This window comes from Peromyscus maniculatus, chromosome 4 (assembly GCF_049852395.1).
Source record: "Peromyscus maniculatus bairdii isolate BWxNUB_F1_BW_parent chromosome 4, HU_Pman_BW_mat_3.1, whole genome shotgun sequence".
Classification (NCBI taxonomy): domain Eukaryota; kingdom Metazoa; phylum Chordata; class Mammalia; order Rodentia; family Cricetidae; genus Peromyscus; species Peromyscus maniculatus.
The window spans coordinates 55,427,416-55,444,332 of NC_134855.1; the positions used below are offsets into that span (position 1 = coordinate 55,427,416).

Genomic DNA, 16,917 nt, shown 5'->3' on the forward strand with positions numbered 1-16,917 from the left:
TGTTGGTCTCTGAAAGGGAAGCCAAGCTTCATCTTTAAGGCCTCCATGGTGGCTGTGATAACAGTGTGTAATACAGAGGCCCCCAGGGCCTGGTGAGAGTCACTCTGTACTAACAAACTCAAATCAAACGGAATGCAGTGGGGAAACTCACAAACAGACTGCTCCATCAACGAAGGTCAGACTGTTCCGCAATCCTCCTTACCCAATCACATCTCTATGCTAATAGACAGGAGGCTGGAGAACTACTTAGCTTCCACCATTCATTAGCATAAAAACTTAGCAGCTGTTTACCGTCTCATTAGCATTTTAATGACACACAATTTGCCATGTTAAACACAGATTGTTTTAAAGTACTGATGGGTCTTCGGAACAAGCCACGCTCCCATCAATCCCTTCACCTCACTCTTGCCATTTTGTGTTGTTAAGCTCGGCTTCACCAAGCCTGACTTTGCCGCAGAAGTGACTGCAGAACGAAATGAAAGACAAAGCACAAAGCGATTCGAAAGTTATTCACTCTTTGATTCTCTGTCATTTTACTCCAGATTTTGCTCCTACTGCTGGCAAAGCCTTTCCTGCCACCTTTGGGTGCCTGAAAGTCAGTGAGAGTTGTGAGCAGAAATTTGGCTAAAAGGCTTTGCGCCCTGCAAGAGAATGTTCAATTTCTCTAAGAGTCAAAGACTTGCTGAGATTAAAAGAAAAAGAAAAAGAAAAAGGAAAAAAGGGAAAAAAGGTTAACAATGAAATAATGACCATTTTTGTGCAAAAGTGCCCCAACTTTGCATTGCTATTCTCAGGAGACAGGAACAATATTTAACTTTTTCAAAAAGCAAACTTAGGGGTTAAGGGGAAATGGAGGCGGTTAGGAGGTAAAGTGCAGTTTATTAATTAAGATTAAAAAGAGTGCTTCAGCTCAGATTTAAACCCAGGTGCAGGGGTCCACACCCAGGGCAAAGTGGACGTGGCCCACCGGCAAGAGTGTCACCAACTTTGGGTTTTCTGCAATCATTCAGCAATATATATGACCCTAAAGTGTATGTGTGTGTTATAAATCTGATAAATGTGCACTTGAGCGTGGGTGGGTTGTACACAGAGGCCGGAGGAGGTGGACAGGTATCCTAGTCTGTCACTGTCTGACTCGCTGCTTTTGAGGTAGGATCTTTCTCTGAACCTGACTCTACGCTTGGGCAGTCAACAAGCTCCAGCCATCCTCTTGTCTCTGTGCCCTGCCGCCACCCAAAGGCTTCCAACATTGGGGTTACAAACACATTGTACCTTGAGGGACTTTTCAATAGGTGTTGGGACCCAAACTCAGCACACACTCTTATCCAATGAGCTCTCGCTCCAACACTGACAGATTGGTTGGTTTTTGTTTGTTTGTTTTTAATTACTAACTGTAATGGTTAGGTTTTGTCAACCTGACACAAACTCCAGTCACTTCAGAAGAGGGAACTTTAATTGAGGAATTGCCTCCATCCCATTGGCCTGTAGGCCTATCTCTGGGGCTTTTACTTGATTAATGATTGATGTAGGAGGGCCCATCCCACGGTGGGCAGTGCCATCTCTGGGCAGGTAGTCCTGGGTTGAACAACAAGCCATGGAAGCCAGCCAGTACTCAGGGCTCCCCTAGAGTCTCTGCTACCGTTCCTGCCTCCAGGTTCCTGCCTTCAGGTTCTTGCCTCAGTGATCTTGACGGTGGACTGTAGCCTGTAAGATGAAATAAACCCTTTCTGTCCTCGAGCTGATTGGCCAGTATTTATCACAGCAATGCAATGCAATCTAGGACACTAACCCTTTTAGGCCAGTGTACAAAGTGCTGAGTCTCATAGAAACAAAGTCAAAATAGGGTTTCCCCTTATTTGATGAGGCTTTTTATATCATGTATTTATCAAACTTCCTGTTAAAAGGAAGCACATACACACATTCCTCTGGTTCTGGTGAATTCTTTTTTGGGGGTGGGGGAAGACACTTCCTTAGAGAAGGGAATGTAAAGGGGGAAGAGGAAGTGAGCTGGAGAGGGAAGGAGGAGGAGGAGAGACAAGGTCAGAGAGATCTTAATTCCATGTTCTGAGAACTTCCAATTGTTGTCAATTCACCATGCTCAGCATGGCAAGATACCCTACTCTGGGGGCACAGTTACAGTTTTCTGAGTCCCAACAAATAGAAGTTATATTTATCTATCCTATGAAGCCAGTAATACATGAAAGACTCACCACTGTGATCATAAAAAAAAAAAAAATCCTATTATTTCAGCCAACTGCCTCTGTAACATTATAGGTACCTTATCATGTCAATGGATTATGTCATAATCCATCACAATGAAAGCTCATTTGAGGGCCAAGTGACACTTGGAATTATTGCCTTAGTCTCTGACCTTTAGAAATGTGATCTTGAAGGCCCTTTTAGGTTATAATCCCAAGGCTTCCTGGTGCCTCATCTTTGTGCCATAACAGAAACAAACAAAGCATCTAACTCTTAGACAGGAGAGCCAGACAAGACAACCTGAATGAAGAAACATTTACAGAGTGAGATGAAGTCTGTTCTTAACCATGCAAGACTTGCTCCCTATGTCATTGCCAGGTACGTCCCTTCCTGCAGGTACTGAAACAGAAAACTTATCATGCCATGCATGCCAAATATAGAACTCCTAATGACTTCTCTAAAGAAATTAAAATGAATGGCAGCTCAATTTTTCCTTTTCATTGCCTTCCCAGCTTTGTGGCCCCTCACACTGTAGGTCTCTCCCTCTGACCAGCACAACCAGTAACAGAGTATCCCCTGGTCTTCTCTCAGCCCATTGTGTCAGGAAAATAGAAAAGACCAAGAGGTCTACTGACAAAGCATGGCCGCTAGGAGGCAGCCATGTGATCGAAGGCTGAGACTGATAAAGCTGTGTTTCCAAAGTGGTTTTAGAATGGACCAAGTACTATCCAATCACATTACACATTGCACAGATATTAATATTCACATATAGGTAAATAGCTATGCATATCAATGTACATTCATATACACTCACATATATTTATACTTATATTCATTTGATCCTCACAACAGTTCAATAAACAAACAAGATATTATTATTATTAGCCTGATTTCAGAGATGGAAAACTGAGGCACAGAGTGAGTTCAACTTCACACAATTTATATGCACAGATGTAAGAATTCAAATCCAAATCCAGGCAATTTGACTTCTGGCTCCTGGTTTTCATTACTGGGTTATTGCTGAAGACTCTCTTCACTATTTAGGTACATTCCTCAGCTATAGAGAAGAGGATTTTAACCTCACACCAAGCTATCTAAAACATTCAATCTGAAAACAGGAAATGTTTGCTGCTGGGGATTAGCTAAAACTCTTGACATGAATATAATGTCTGAATCTGAGATAACTCAAATGTGTGTGTAAGGTTTTCTAAATTGTTCTATGAGATCTAGTTCTAGAATATATTGATTTAAAAATAATCTTTCCTAAGGAGCTGTATTATTTCATTCAATAGTTATAAGGGACTGGCAAGGAATGGTACTGATGGGCTTATAAACCATGTCAGGATTTATTTCACTTTTAAGAGAGAAAAGGAAAATACTAATAACAAGTACAAGCATTTACTGTGATTCTACGACATGCTGGGAACTATGTAAGGTGATCTGCATCCTTTGTTTTATTAAATTACAATGTAAATTATGTTTTATTATCTCCATTTTACAGAAGAGAATGGTAAGATTTAGAGCAATTAAGATCACTTAGTAGGGGCTATGGCCTGGCTTCAAACTCCTGTTCCTCTGACTCAAAAGCCTAGACCATTACTACATAAATCAAAAGTTGCTATGTGAAAAGGTTCCACCATCAGGGATGAGGATACAGTTCAAATGGGAGAGCAGTTGCTCCTCATGGGTAAGCAAAGTCCTGGGATCTTTCTTTGGAAGGTGCTGAACAGTGTGCCTGAGACACAGCCCGTGTTGTGTAAGCTGTAATAACTAAGGTCATTGGTTAATCCTATGTCCCAGATACCATGTCACACCCTGGGAAAGCACAAGTAGTTAAGTCCATCAGTATTTCTCTTAAAAGTCAATACTTGTGGAGGGAATAGCGTGTGTTATCAACACACTGTTTAGGAGGTTCAAGGGAGAAAGGAATTGCATCTGGTTTGTAAGTTGGTTTCATCAACATGTCCCTAGATGAGTTGACTCCTAAGATCAATCTTGAGGAATGGCTAGTGTTTTAGAAGGTGAATACAGAAGAATACGGTGGACCACTTAAGCACATGAAAGAATATTTTAAATATATTTAAGTGAAACATTTATTTAAGTGAAAAAATATATTTAAGTGAAACAGTGTAGACCCTCAAGGTATTCTTAGGGTTTGTGGATTACAGGCAAAACAATGAAGAGAAAAACTAGAACATCTTTATGACCTTGCAATAAACAAATGTTTCTTAAACAGGAAGTTGAAGGTGTTGATAACAAAAGGAAAAGATGAAAGAACATATTCTACTAAAAACAAGGATACAGCAAAACCAAACAAAACAAAAACCAACCAAACCAAAAAAAAAAAAAAAAAAAAAAAACCTACAAGGAACTGAAAAGACAACCTATAGAGGGGGAGAGAACTAACACGAGCGCGCACACACACACACACACACACACACACACACACACACACAGAGGCACGCACACACAATATAGTATAGATGGTATATGTTCACGTCCCTTGTCTATAGAAAGTCAATAAGACATTAGAGCAAGAAAAATGAGGAAAAAAACCAAAGAGCCACTTCATAAAAGTAGTTATTAAAATGGCTAGTTCTACAAAATGTGGTACACTAGACATTAGGGATGTGAGATTATAACTAAAAGAAGATGCTACTACATAGTCCTGAGACTATATCTACAATGAAGAGAGACTAAGCTTTGAGGAAGCAGGTAGAGTCATAATGAAGCATAAATTACAACTACTTGGAAAAACCTATTTGACAATGTTCCCATAAGCGTAGTATACCATATCCTATGACTCAGCAGTTCTGTTTCCAGAGGAGATGCCTGACAGAAGCAGTATGTATTACAGAATAATCATAGCAACAGTAGTTCCAACTGGAAAATAGTCAATCAACACATCAACTAGAGAAAGAATAAAATAATTTTAGGATCTTATACAACAAAACATTCATAACAATGGACTCTGGTAGTGAGAACAAATGATACCAAACTATATACAATAGTGAGTAACACAATGTATGAGAAAAAACAATGATAAGGAAAAGAGCTCCCAGGGTGCCTTTCTGTGTACATTGCCAGCTGTTTTTAAAAACAGGATCAGTCTGTTAAGAAAATCTTTCCAAATAAGAGGAACTCCCCAATAAAAAGGACATTTCTGAATACTGTAAGGTTATTATAGTGTGTTAAGTGAATTCTGTGTTTCTTTTTGCACGACCAGCTTGATTGTGCTCTAAGAGACTTGTCGGTTAATGGGCATTCCATGATGTTGGCATTTCCTTAGGAAACAGACAGGAGACTGTCCAAGAGGCTAGTGTATATCTAGAAGTCTGAGACTATACAATTTTAAAAAAAGATTCATTATTTTAATTTAATGTGTAGGAACATTTTGCTTGAATGTATGTAAGTATATGTACTGTATGTATGCCTGGTGCAGAAGAAGACAAGCGAGTCCCTGGAACTGGAGTTCATAGACAATTGTGAGCATCCATGTAAGTGTGGGGGATTGAACCCAGGTCCTCTGGAAGAGCAGTATATGCTCTTTGCCACTGACCCACCTCTTCAGCCTGCTGCCTCTACACAATTTTAACTGTTGGCTTCTGGGTTTAGGGGCAGCAAAGGTTCCCCATGCCCCTCAGCCTGCAGAGAGATTCCTCAGCATCTGCCACTGCAGGAGCCTGGGGGAATGCTGCATTTATAAGGAAATCCTTGGGAACCCCATGCTCTGGTGTGCAAGCAGTAATGAGGTTCTGCATGAGAAAACAGCAGTGAAGCCTTGTCGTGATGGATTGTAAGGCATGATGTCCTTCAGTTTAGTCATAATGCACAGCTTTTATACGAAGTGATGAATTCATCAGGAAGATGGCTTTTTGCGTGCTGTGGCGGTGGAGTCCAAACAGCCAGGTAGCTATTGATTTCTCTCTGACTATCTGGCCCACACACTGAATTTCTTATATTTAAGTGTTGAAAGAATGAACGAGGTTTATTAACTATGCAGTGCACATTAGTGGTTTAGGGAGGCGTGTGACATGTTTGCTGCAGTTGCAATCTTTTGAGAAAAAAAAAAAGCAGCAGCATTTCACAAATTTAAGTTGATATAGTCAAAAGTAAATTTGAAATACTTCAGCTTTATTCTAGTCCCTCAACTTGTTTCCCAATAGTATGAAGCACAACTGTGCGAGGTAGAAGACTCAAAGAAGGAAAAACAGGCCCCCTAACAGATGCTTTCTCGAGGTCTGAGAGCAGCGTTTTAATACACCTGACTTATCAAAAGGGAATGTCATGTGCTGGTTCCTGAATTACCAACTGTTTAGAGACGCCAGAATGATCTCCAGACATGGATTTACTAAAATTGTCTGAGGACAGGCATGGCCTGGGAGGTCACAGGAGCCTGGTAACATTTTTCTGGCCAAAAGACTCAGGGAGATGGTCCTAAGCTATGTCAGTTCTGTGACTCCTTGCCTTGGCATCCAGACTTCCATGCAGTCTGAAAGCTTAATGTGACAACCACAGCTACAGTCTGCTGTCCCCACACACAACACGACAGAAAACTAACAGCACCATAGAGCGACGGCTGATTTTAGGAAGTGTCCTGAAAATACAGACTTTCCTAGGAAAGACAACATTGTTTCTCAAGTGATCAAATACTCCTAGAGAAGTTCTATCTCATATAATATTAGAGATAAATACAGTTTAGATTTGATTTGAGTAAAATAAGATTTCACCATGGCACCTGACTGGTGAACAAAGAGCCCACTGCCCAGCGTCACCATTTTGAAGTTGGCGCAACCTAAATTGCGTATGGATTACATGTTATTTTCATTATCTTCTTTCTTGGGTTGTTGGGGAAGGCTTGAGATAGGGTCTCTTGTAGCCCAGGCTGGCCCTGAATGTTAGAACTCTCCGTGCTGCTGAGATAATCAGTCTCTTGTTCGTTCTTGCCTCCTCCTCTCGAGAACCGAGGTAACAAATGTGCACTACTCAAGCGGACATCACTGTCCTCAGTCATGTAAGCTTGTACTGGTCTGTTCTGCTTTCTAACTTTGAATTTCAACAGAAAAAAAATAATCGCTTTTTTTCAAGGAGGATTTTAATGTTAATGTTTTGCTACTCTGAATAATGGAAGAAAGAAATCTATCTGACGAGAGAGGAGCTGATGTGGCCGAGGACTGGCATTTCTCCCCAGTTTAAAGAAGGGCAGAAGAAGGATTGCAGCATCTCATTTTGAATGAGTTTTTCCATTTCCCCACTGGGACAAGGAGAGAGCAACAGAGTCCATTAAAACCAGGCTTTTAACCACATGGCTTGGATCAATATAATGAATTCAAACAGCACTGCGGTTGGTCAGTCGGTCGGGGACACTCACACTTGGGTTGGTGGGTTTGTAGAGAAGCACCATCAAAAGTGCAATGAACTCACGATCTGAAAAAACAGTTTCCCAAGCAATGGCAACTGGCCTTCCACTGGAGCAGATCAAAGCAGCGGGCCCTTCTGGCCTCTGGCTCTCTTTGGGCCAGCCTGGCACAAAGGGACAGCAGGAAAGGGGCTGGATACAGCCACCTAGGAGGTCAGTGTACCAGCTGCTGCTGTAAATTCTAGCTCCAGGACACAAAATGTTTCATGCCCTGGCGAGAAAGAATTTCAGTTCCTGCATTCAATATTTAGGCTATTTACATCTAAGAAACTAAAAAGGGGCGGGTGGGAGAGGAACTGTGGTATATGTAAATTATGCTCTTAAAAAGGTGCCCTCCCCCAAGCTTGCTCAATTTAAGGAAACACAGTTAATATTTGCTCTGCCTGAGCCTTCTACTCCCACCTTGATAAAGAGGAAAAGGTTTCTTGGGTTTAAATATTAACCAAACACTTCAAAGCTATTCAAAAACTGTTGTCCCCCCCCCCCCAAAGAAAAAGCAATAGGTTCCCAGAAAGCACAGCTTGGGAATAATTGATGAAAACCGTAAAAACCACTGGCCCCTTGTGCACCTGACTCTTCACAGCCATCATAATAATAGCTCCAGGGCATTCAGGAAAACTGCCAGTGGCCAGTTAACAACCATGGCAGCCATCATCAAAGGGGGTTCTCCTGACCCTCTACCATGAAAGAGATGGCCCCCAGCTGACATTCACCGCCACAGCCAGCACGAAATACCATTACCACATCCCCAGGGAAGCCTGCTATGGGAGTGTGTGACCTCACTCTACCGGGCAATGGGATGAGCGGGTGTGAGGAATGAGCTAACATTAGGGTTGATATGGGTGAGAGGCTCGGGAGAGGGAAGGAAGAATGGTGGCTGAGTGTGTCTTCATTTTGCAAAGAGGACTGGAACCATCACCATTTCCTTATTTAGCACTTCCCTGTTTTATCTCCGAAAATGTCCACCCCATCATCTTTTTCTTGTGCAGCAAAAACGGAACAGAGCAAAAATTACATGAGAAGCAACAACCTAGTAAAGCAGCGCATCAAACTCCTCCAAACACCGGAGCTCGGCAACCAGAAGCAATGTGCGATCACCCTCATCGTGACAAACACAGAGCATCCTGTGGCCCAGGGGGGCCTACACTCCACAGGGGATTTGGTGGGCGTTTAGCAGACGAGGGCCAAAGCCAGGCTTGACTTCTTGGAACTCTGCCACCTCTGACATCTTCGCAATTGATCCCACTTGTTTCAGTCAGGCAGCAGTTCCTGAGCCAGGAGTGATATGCAAAACAGCATCAGATAAGGCCCTGCATGAATACCCAGGATTGTCTGCACTGGGAGTGAGTCCTCAGAAATGATAGCCCGGCCCTGGACCGCGTGTTTACTCTTGTACTATCGCCCTGGCTTTGTTCTAGTTTTTCTTTCATGGGATTTCCTCCTCCTTCTTTCTCTGTGTGTCCATGTGTGTGCAGAAACGTGGTGTGTGTGTGTGTGTGTGTGTGTGTTAGTACATGTACTTATGTGTATGTGAAGTTCAGAGGACAACCTTGAATGTAATTCCAAGTGTCACTGTTTATGTTTTACATTTTTACTTTCATCCTTTTATTATTTTTTAGACAGGGTCTCTTACTGACTGGGAACTCACCAAGTAGGTTAGGTTGACTGGCCAGAGGGTCCTAATGACTGTGCCTCCCCAACCCTGGGATTACAAATACAAGCTATCATGCCTGGTATTTTTTTTCAGCAGTTTATGCAGACTGAACTCAGGCTGCCCTGACAAGGCAGGCAATTTTACTAACCAGGCCATCTCCCAAGTCTGTCCTTCTTTCCTTCCTTCCTTCCTTCCTTCCTTCCTTCCTTCCTTCCTTCCTTCCTTCCTTCCTTCCTTCCTTCTTTCCTTCCTTCCTTCCTTCCCTCCTTCCTTCCAAATTTAAAGAATATACACATCAAAGTCATTGCAATTTTTATTTCCTAACTTGACTTCAATGTTTTATCTGTCTTGCTATTCTTCTCTATGTAGTAAATGGTTTGCAATATATAAAATATATATAAAATAAAAAGATAAATAGTGAATATTATGCTCAGCATCACTAGGTGATTACTGTAGGTAAGCAGTTTAACATCATCCTACAATTACCTTCGTGTGTGGTGAGGGCACGTGTAACCTATTCCCAGAAATATCTCTAGTATGCCAAATGATATCATTAACTATGGTCACCTTTGTGCTGTCTGTGAAATCTTCAGATTTATCCTTGCTATGTAAGTTCAGGTCTGCACCCTCAGACCTACACTGCCCTCTGCCCTACCTGCACTTTTCTGGTAAGCTCCTAGCTATTCTGTTTTCATACTTTCGCATTTTGTTGAAGATTCCACATAGAAGACGTGTGACATCTTTCTCTCTGACTGGCTTATTTAGTTAGCTCATTGTGCTGGCTAGTCTTACGTCAACTTGACACACAAACTAGAGTTATGAGAAAATGCCGTCCGTCATAAGAAACTGGCTATAAGGCATTTTCGTAATTAGTGATTGATGGGGGCGGGTCCAGCTCAATGTGGGTGGGGCCATCCCTGGGTTGGTTGTCCTGGGTTCTCTAAGAAAATAGGCTGAGCAAGCCATGGAGAGCAAGCCAATAAACAGCACCTCTCCATGGCCTGTGCATCAACCTCTGTCTCCAGGTTCCTGCCCTGTTTGAGTTCCTGTCCTGACTTCCTCCAATGATGAACAATGCCGTGGAAGTGTAAGCCGAATAAACTCTTTCCTCCCTAACTTGCTTTCTGGTCAGGGTGCCTTGTAGTAGCAAGAGAAACCCTGACCAAGACACTCATCATACTAAGTTTCATCCATATGGTTGCAAATGACGGGATTGTATTCAAGCTAGGTAATATTCCTTACCACAAAATATCTTTTTGACTCCCCAAATGTTTCTCCCTTGCTCACTCAATAAACAAATTTTCTAGTCCAGGGTTCACTACTGGCTTCTTTTTGTATCTTTCCTTCTCATGGAATTGCTTACCCCTGCACAATACTTAGCTCATCAGGAAAGTATGGGGAGTGATAGACATATAACAGGCTTTTAGTGAGGCTCCCACAAAAGTAAAGAATTTTATCACGGTAGTCATTATTCATCTTTTCAGTGATTTATGTCGTAAGGCAGCAAAGGGATGGAAATATTTTCTTTTAGAACACGTTTATTTTAACTCTTGGTCTCTTCTGGACTTGACACAGCCCTCTAAGTAACCCCTGCTTTAAAAGACACCAATGGAAAGAAAAATAAAACCACAAAAATGGACCTGATCTTTGATGAAGATATTCCAGGTAAAGTTCCACACTGCATCGTCTCTCCCCATCTTCCCACTTACCTCTTCTCTTTTCTGACAGCACAGACCTCTGTCTTCCTCGTGTCCTTCACCACTGCCAACCCTGACTCCCAACCTGCCAGTCCCCCTGCCTCTCATCTCTTCTCTCTCTCTGTCCAGGCTCTGTGTGAGCTGGTCTGTCCTCTGTTTTGTCTTCCTGTCCCTTTGTCCATCACTCATCATAATACTACCGGGAACTAATGTACTCATGAGATTTTTGCCTCCGCCTCCTTTGCAGCTTTGCTGGCTTAATTCTGACTTCATTCCTTGCATTATTTCACTGTAAATGAAGGGACTGAGAGGGAGACTACTTGAGGATCTGGTCACAACACAATTCTATTAGGCCACACATCTCTGGTTATGTCTCAAGTGCTTGGGTTGGCTGCAACAACTAAGGACTGATTTCCTATGTGCTTCCACAGCGGTATCTGCTCAACTTGTGATACTATGGGACAAGTTAGGAACTTAGATGTCCCCAAGGACTTTAAGTATATATTTTCAAAATGCATCATGGACTTTTAGGGTGTATTTTTATAAAAAACTTAGCATTGTGTCCTGGGTCACACAAGCACTATCCCTTTTCACTTCAGGACTCATGGTCCTACTAGACATATCAATTAGACTTCTCACATATGTATTTAATAAGATGTCTTCTAGAGTCCTAGATGGACTATGATCATCCTATGCTTTTTGGACAAATGAAGTGATACACACAGGTAAACAATTCCATAAGAAGGTAAACACGCAGGGCCTTATGGGGGCCGGCTTAGTTTGCAAACCGCTTGCTGTGCAGGTGTGATGGCCCACGTTTGGGTCCCTGGAGCTCCCTTGGCAGCTCGTCTTGTTTAGTCAGTGAGCTCCAGGTCCAATAGGGGACTCTATCGCAAAGTGTAAGGGGGAAGAGAGACAGACCTCTGGTCTCCATGGTCATGCACACACGAACACAAGCACATGTATATATCATATGCACACATAACAAATGACAAGAAAAGAAAAGAAAGCAATCATAGAAAACGGTAACAATAGTGGACAGAGGACTAGACAAATCCTGCTGAAATCAGGTGCCAGTCTACTGTGATGACGACATCGAGTAGCGCAGTCTAAGAGGTCACACATCACAGAGCTTGAAGGACCTTGGAAACATTAATGAGCTTTGGCTTTAACACACTTGTTTTTATTGCAAGAGTTCACTGAACCCTCAGTGTTTATACCTCTAATCCACCATGAGGCAGAATACAAGAACTTGACGCTGTTTCAATATTTTCCAAACCACCTAAAATCCCACTGGGGACTGTGAGATAAAAACATCTTCCCGCTGCCAAGGGTTCCCAAGTCCTTTCCTAGCAGTGACATTTATTCATGTTTTACAAACAGCAATGTTGAAAAGAAAAGGGAGAAAAAAAGGACGAGAAAACAAAGTTGGGTACATCCAAGTAGAAGTGAGATGTCACAAGCACCTATTTTATACACGCAAAATCCACCCATCCTTAGAGCAGACACTACTCCCTCTGGAGGAGCTAAGCTGTCCTTACCTGCTGTCCCGAGAGAGTTCTATGCCCAAGAGTTGAAACAAACATCAAACCACGGAGTTTGACTAAAACCAGATGGACCGTTACAGCCTGCAGTCTGCTTGTCATAAAAATCATGGGACAAACAGCACAAATCACCCTCATCGCTCCATTTTATTGCAGGCGACCAGTCACTGTTTTGTCAATATGAATGTGGGGTACATCCTCAGCTTAAAGGGACCTCAGTAAGACAAGAGAAAGAGAGGCGATTCTCACACACTCTCCAGCAGTTATTCTAAGACAAACTTCAAAAGGAAAAAGAACTGTAGCTCAGACAGACAGGACAGGGAATCATCCAACCACATCTTTATGATATTTAGCCAAGTGCCTCAACCACACACTCTAAATACAAACAAGTCAGGAAAAACAGAAGTAAGACCAGGAGTGCGCGCCCGGTGGGGGATCGGGGGTGTCTTAAAATTAGCAAGTGTTATTTTTCCTGATTCTGATGTTTTCCCTTTTTCTGCAGCTGCTTTGGACCATTTTATATTTCTGTCACACACTTGGTGGAGAAGTCCCCTGCGGGGTGAGTGCTGAGCAGCCAGCAATGCTTACCTTCACTTTCAAGATTACAGTGGGCACTCACGCCTTCGCTCGCTCACTCACTGTGCGCGGCATTACACGGAGGGAGAGATAAATCCTTCCATCATCTCTGCCGCCCGGTGCTCCTGCGAGATGTGGCGCTTGCTCGGAGAGGCCGGCCGGCAGGCAGGCAGGCAGGCAGTGTGTCTGAACAAATCACAAGTCTCTAATTGCTGCCTAGCTCTAATTACTATAGAGGAGAGTGTTTGCAACACGATTCCTGGGAGAGGGCAGGCTACCTTCTGACGACAGCCAACCAAATATATCCTAAAAGACTGACAAGTCACTTTCTCTATTGTTACTGTTTTTTCTCAGTCCCCCATGCAGTCCGCTGGGGCAAGATGAATCAGATGCCTCTCCCCCAGTAAAACAGCTTAATGATCACAGAGTATCTATCACACTGATTTGGAATTCTTGGTATCACTTAGATTTAAAGAGGTTTTTTTTTTCCCCTAAATGGGCAGCCATATCTAAAATGTAAATTTGCCTTCTATTTCAGAGCAGAACCTGTTCCCAAATGAACCTGATTTGTATTCTGTTAGCAGAAAACGGTTTATTTACAAGCTATTTGGTGTGAGGAAAAAAAAGTGCTTTCTTTCCCATGGAAATTTAGGTTTTAAGTAAAGATTTAGAGCATATAATTAAAAAAGACTAAAGCTGATGACAATTTGATGTTGACAACATTAGCAGTGATGTCAATGCATTCCAACTCAAAACCCTAATTTCAGCTCTATGGGGGAATTATCATGTTGAAATTAGCACTTGTCTAGGCCTGGGAGTAAAATGATACAGGATCTACTCCCATATTTAACTAATGCAGCCCTCCATCTCCTGTCATTTGGCTCTGTGGTCAGGATACGGATGGTGATCTGTCCACGCTGCACAGTGGGGCTGTGACTGCGGAGTGGGGACTGTGTGGTGTTTTGCCACCAACACAGGTGACTTTGCCTCGAGGGCATCTCACTGATGTTTGCACAAGCATTGTGCAACTTAGTACTTTTGCCGGCCAGAGCCAACCCTTGAGATGTACAGAACCAATCATGTCGGGTTTTGCAGTCATGACCGGGGAAAGGTAAACCGCCTAACATAATAACCAGATGCGGCGTTCAAAACGGTGATTATAAAGTCAGTTCCTAGATGGTGTGCTTCTCCAGGCCTGAGCAACAGTAAAACAGTGCACGAAGTGGGGCGTGGTAGGTTAGCTCTGAGTCCATTTCCCTCCAGCTAACATTTGTGTGTGTCTTACATAATGTTTAGTCTCCAAGGAATAACATACAAGACAGTCGTGCCGGGATTTTGCCTCTTTGCGAAATTAAACTTTCACCCATGATGTAGCTCCCTTAAGGAGCCCATGGGTCAGTAGACAAAGTATTGTGCACCCGTTTGGAGTAGTTTTCAGGACTATCTCTGGGTCTGCAACTGGTGAACTTTCAAACTTTACTCATACTTCTATATACTTTTAGTTTCTGTCAGTGTTCAAAAGTGTGGGCCCTAGGTGAGCTACATCAGCATTTCCCCCAAATGTGTATGAAAAACAAACCCCCAGTCCCCATCCCAGGCCTCCTGGGGTGGGGCACTGCAAATCTGTGTTTTTCACAAGTCCCACCCCCAGGGAACCGGAAGCAGGCAGAGTCTCTCTACTGGTGGGTGGGGCCTGTAGGAGAATGGGATAAAGAATGCTTACATCTCCCAGGGTGAGCCTGGGGGAGGGATAAAGGCTCTGTGGAGAGGTGGCATGTAAGTGGTTGTCTAAAGGATGGGAGGAGTTTGGATGGATCAGCAGCAACTGAGTCCCTGGTGTTAGTGCAGCCCACCCACCGCAGACTTAACAGCTTTCTTTAGCCATTCCACTCTCGAGGAGAACTTCTTGCAGCCTATGAACTGCAGTCTACTTGCTTTTCCTGGGACTCTTCACTCCCTTCAGAGTAGCCTACACTTCCATTTTCTCCAGCAGGGTTTAAAAGCCTTTAACTAGTCACTCATGACCTTCTTACCGCTGGCAGAATACAATCCCACATCTCAGTTGTTTCTCTTCTGAGATTCCAAGCACCTCCCAGATCTCTCCTGCCAGTATCACAGGGACACCTCACCTCCAACTCACGCTGGATGAAAACATCATTATCACAGCCCTGCCATGGCAGCTGCCCCGGCCCCCTGCACTCCGCCCTCCCCGCGCCCCCCACCCCCACCCCAGGTCTCTATTTCATAGTCTAGCACCAGCAGCTTCCCATTTAGACTGTAGGAAACCTGATGTTATGATGTGATGCTTGATTTCTCCTCTTCTGAGTTCTCCAATCAGGTTAGTGATCTTTATGACATCAGTTTCCTTTCCTTTTCATACTCATTACCGCCGCCTTCACTGAGCTGCACACTTGCTGCTCTCTAAGGTAGCAGGCATAGAAGCAGGTATAGAAGGCACGGATGAAATATCGTGAATGAATGAATGAATGAATGAATGAATGAATGGCCTAGTATCTATGCTTCACTGTAGTAGCACTGGAGGCCATTGAAGGAACACTATTTCCTCCTGGGTGGAGACCTATCATTCCAAGCTACTCAAAACGTAAGAGTTAACCTACTGGGACAGGTCGGTCCTCCTGGTAGGAGACCACCCCTTGGGAGGGCAGACTCACCTAGCATGACACTGAAGAGGTGGAGGAAATAATGGTTCCTTTAATGAGAAGGTTCTTCTCCTTTCCAGCATCCTCGCTCTCTGTGGCTGTCAGGTCCCTCAGCTTCTCAAGAGTCTTCACACAGAAAGCTGCATTTTTTTTCTTTTTCTTTCTTTTATGCATCTTTCTTTCGGATACTGGCCAGAGCCTACGTCGGCTTTGTTGTGTGCTTTGGGCTTTTTCAGTCTTTTTTCTGATGTTACCTTCCTTCTGCCATGGGGCTGCTTTGCCTCCATGCCTAACTCAAAAAGGCATTCCCTCTCTTCCCCATCTTCCTCCTCTACGCAGCTACTGAGATTTATGGCTTACCTGTCCTGTGGTTCTTTCAACTCTAATGAAATTGTCCTTGAACATTCTTCAGAGTCTGTTGTTGAATTCTTTTATTAAGAGACTCGGAACCCTGAGAAAGGAACCTCAGTCTCCTTAGTAACATGTGGTATCCCAGATGGGACTCCTCAAAATCTCCAGTCCACTAACATAATATTTACCAATTGGACTCAATATTAACCAGTGGTATTCTCTTTTTTTTTGACCTTTTTAAATTTTTCATTATTTTTTGTATTTAAATTTTTTAAATTCATTTTACATACCAACCATAGATTCCCCTCTCATCCCTCAGTGGGATTCTTAAAAGCACCTTGAGTCAACCATTTTCCTATTCAAGTGTTTTCTGTGGCTTTCCTCAGTGAGTTATAGGCTCTGAAATTCAACATACTCATTCAAATCTACACTCTGCTACTCACTAACTGAATATTTCATGAATTAATTGCCTTTTAAGATATAATTCTCTCAACTGAAGAGCAAGAATAAAATAATAATATCATCTCCTGAGCAGAGCTGAGGGAAATAACGATGTAAATTCTTATTACAGTGCCTAGACTATTGAAGGACTCAGTGAGTGTTATCAGCATCACTCAGCCATCACCATGGGATTCCTTTCCAATGGCTTCAACTCAGCGTCTACTGCTATCTTCATATTTAACAGAACTAGTTACTCCTTTACATCTTATAAAATCTGTTAAACACAGGCTTCCATCAAGAGAAATGCCTACTTAATTGTTTGTTTATTTATTTATCTCCTATCTTCTGGCCCTCAGGTGGTGCCAGATATGGGGCC

General features: G+C 42.9%; 1 protein-coding gene across 13 annotated transcripts in view; it reads right to left on the reverse strand.

Moving 5' to 3' along the window:
* The window catches only part of Znf385b (zinc finger protein 385B), a 396,470-nt gene that overhangs the window by 98,517 nt on the left and 281,036 nt on the right, over positions 1–16,917 (reverse strand). The window contains exon 1 of one of the 13 annotated variants that reach the window (XM_076569757.1): positions 16,110–16,268. The exons of 6 other annotated variants lie outside the window; for them this stretch is intronic. Coding sequence is in view for 2 of the 7 variants with exons in the window: in XM_076569756.1 (XP_076425871.1) it covers positions 15,762–15,768 (7 nt within the window). In the remaining 5 variants the exon portion in view is untranslated. Of the gene's footprint in view, positions 1–12,510; positions 13,028–13,101; positions 13,472–15,761; positions 16,269–16,917 lie in introns of those variants that run through there. 6 more of the 13 variants (XM_076569758.1, XM_076569756.1, XM_076569755.1 and 3 more) reach the window with 6 other exon arrangements.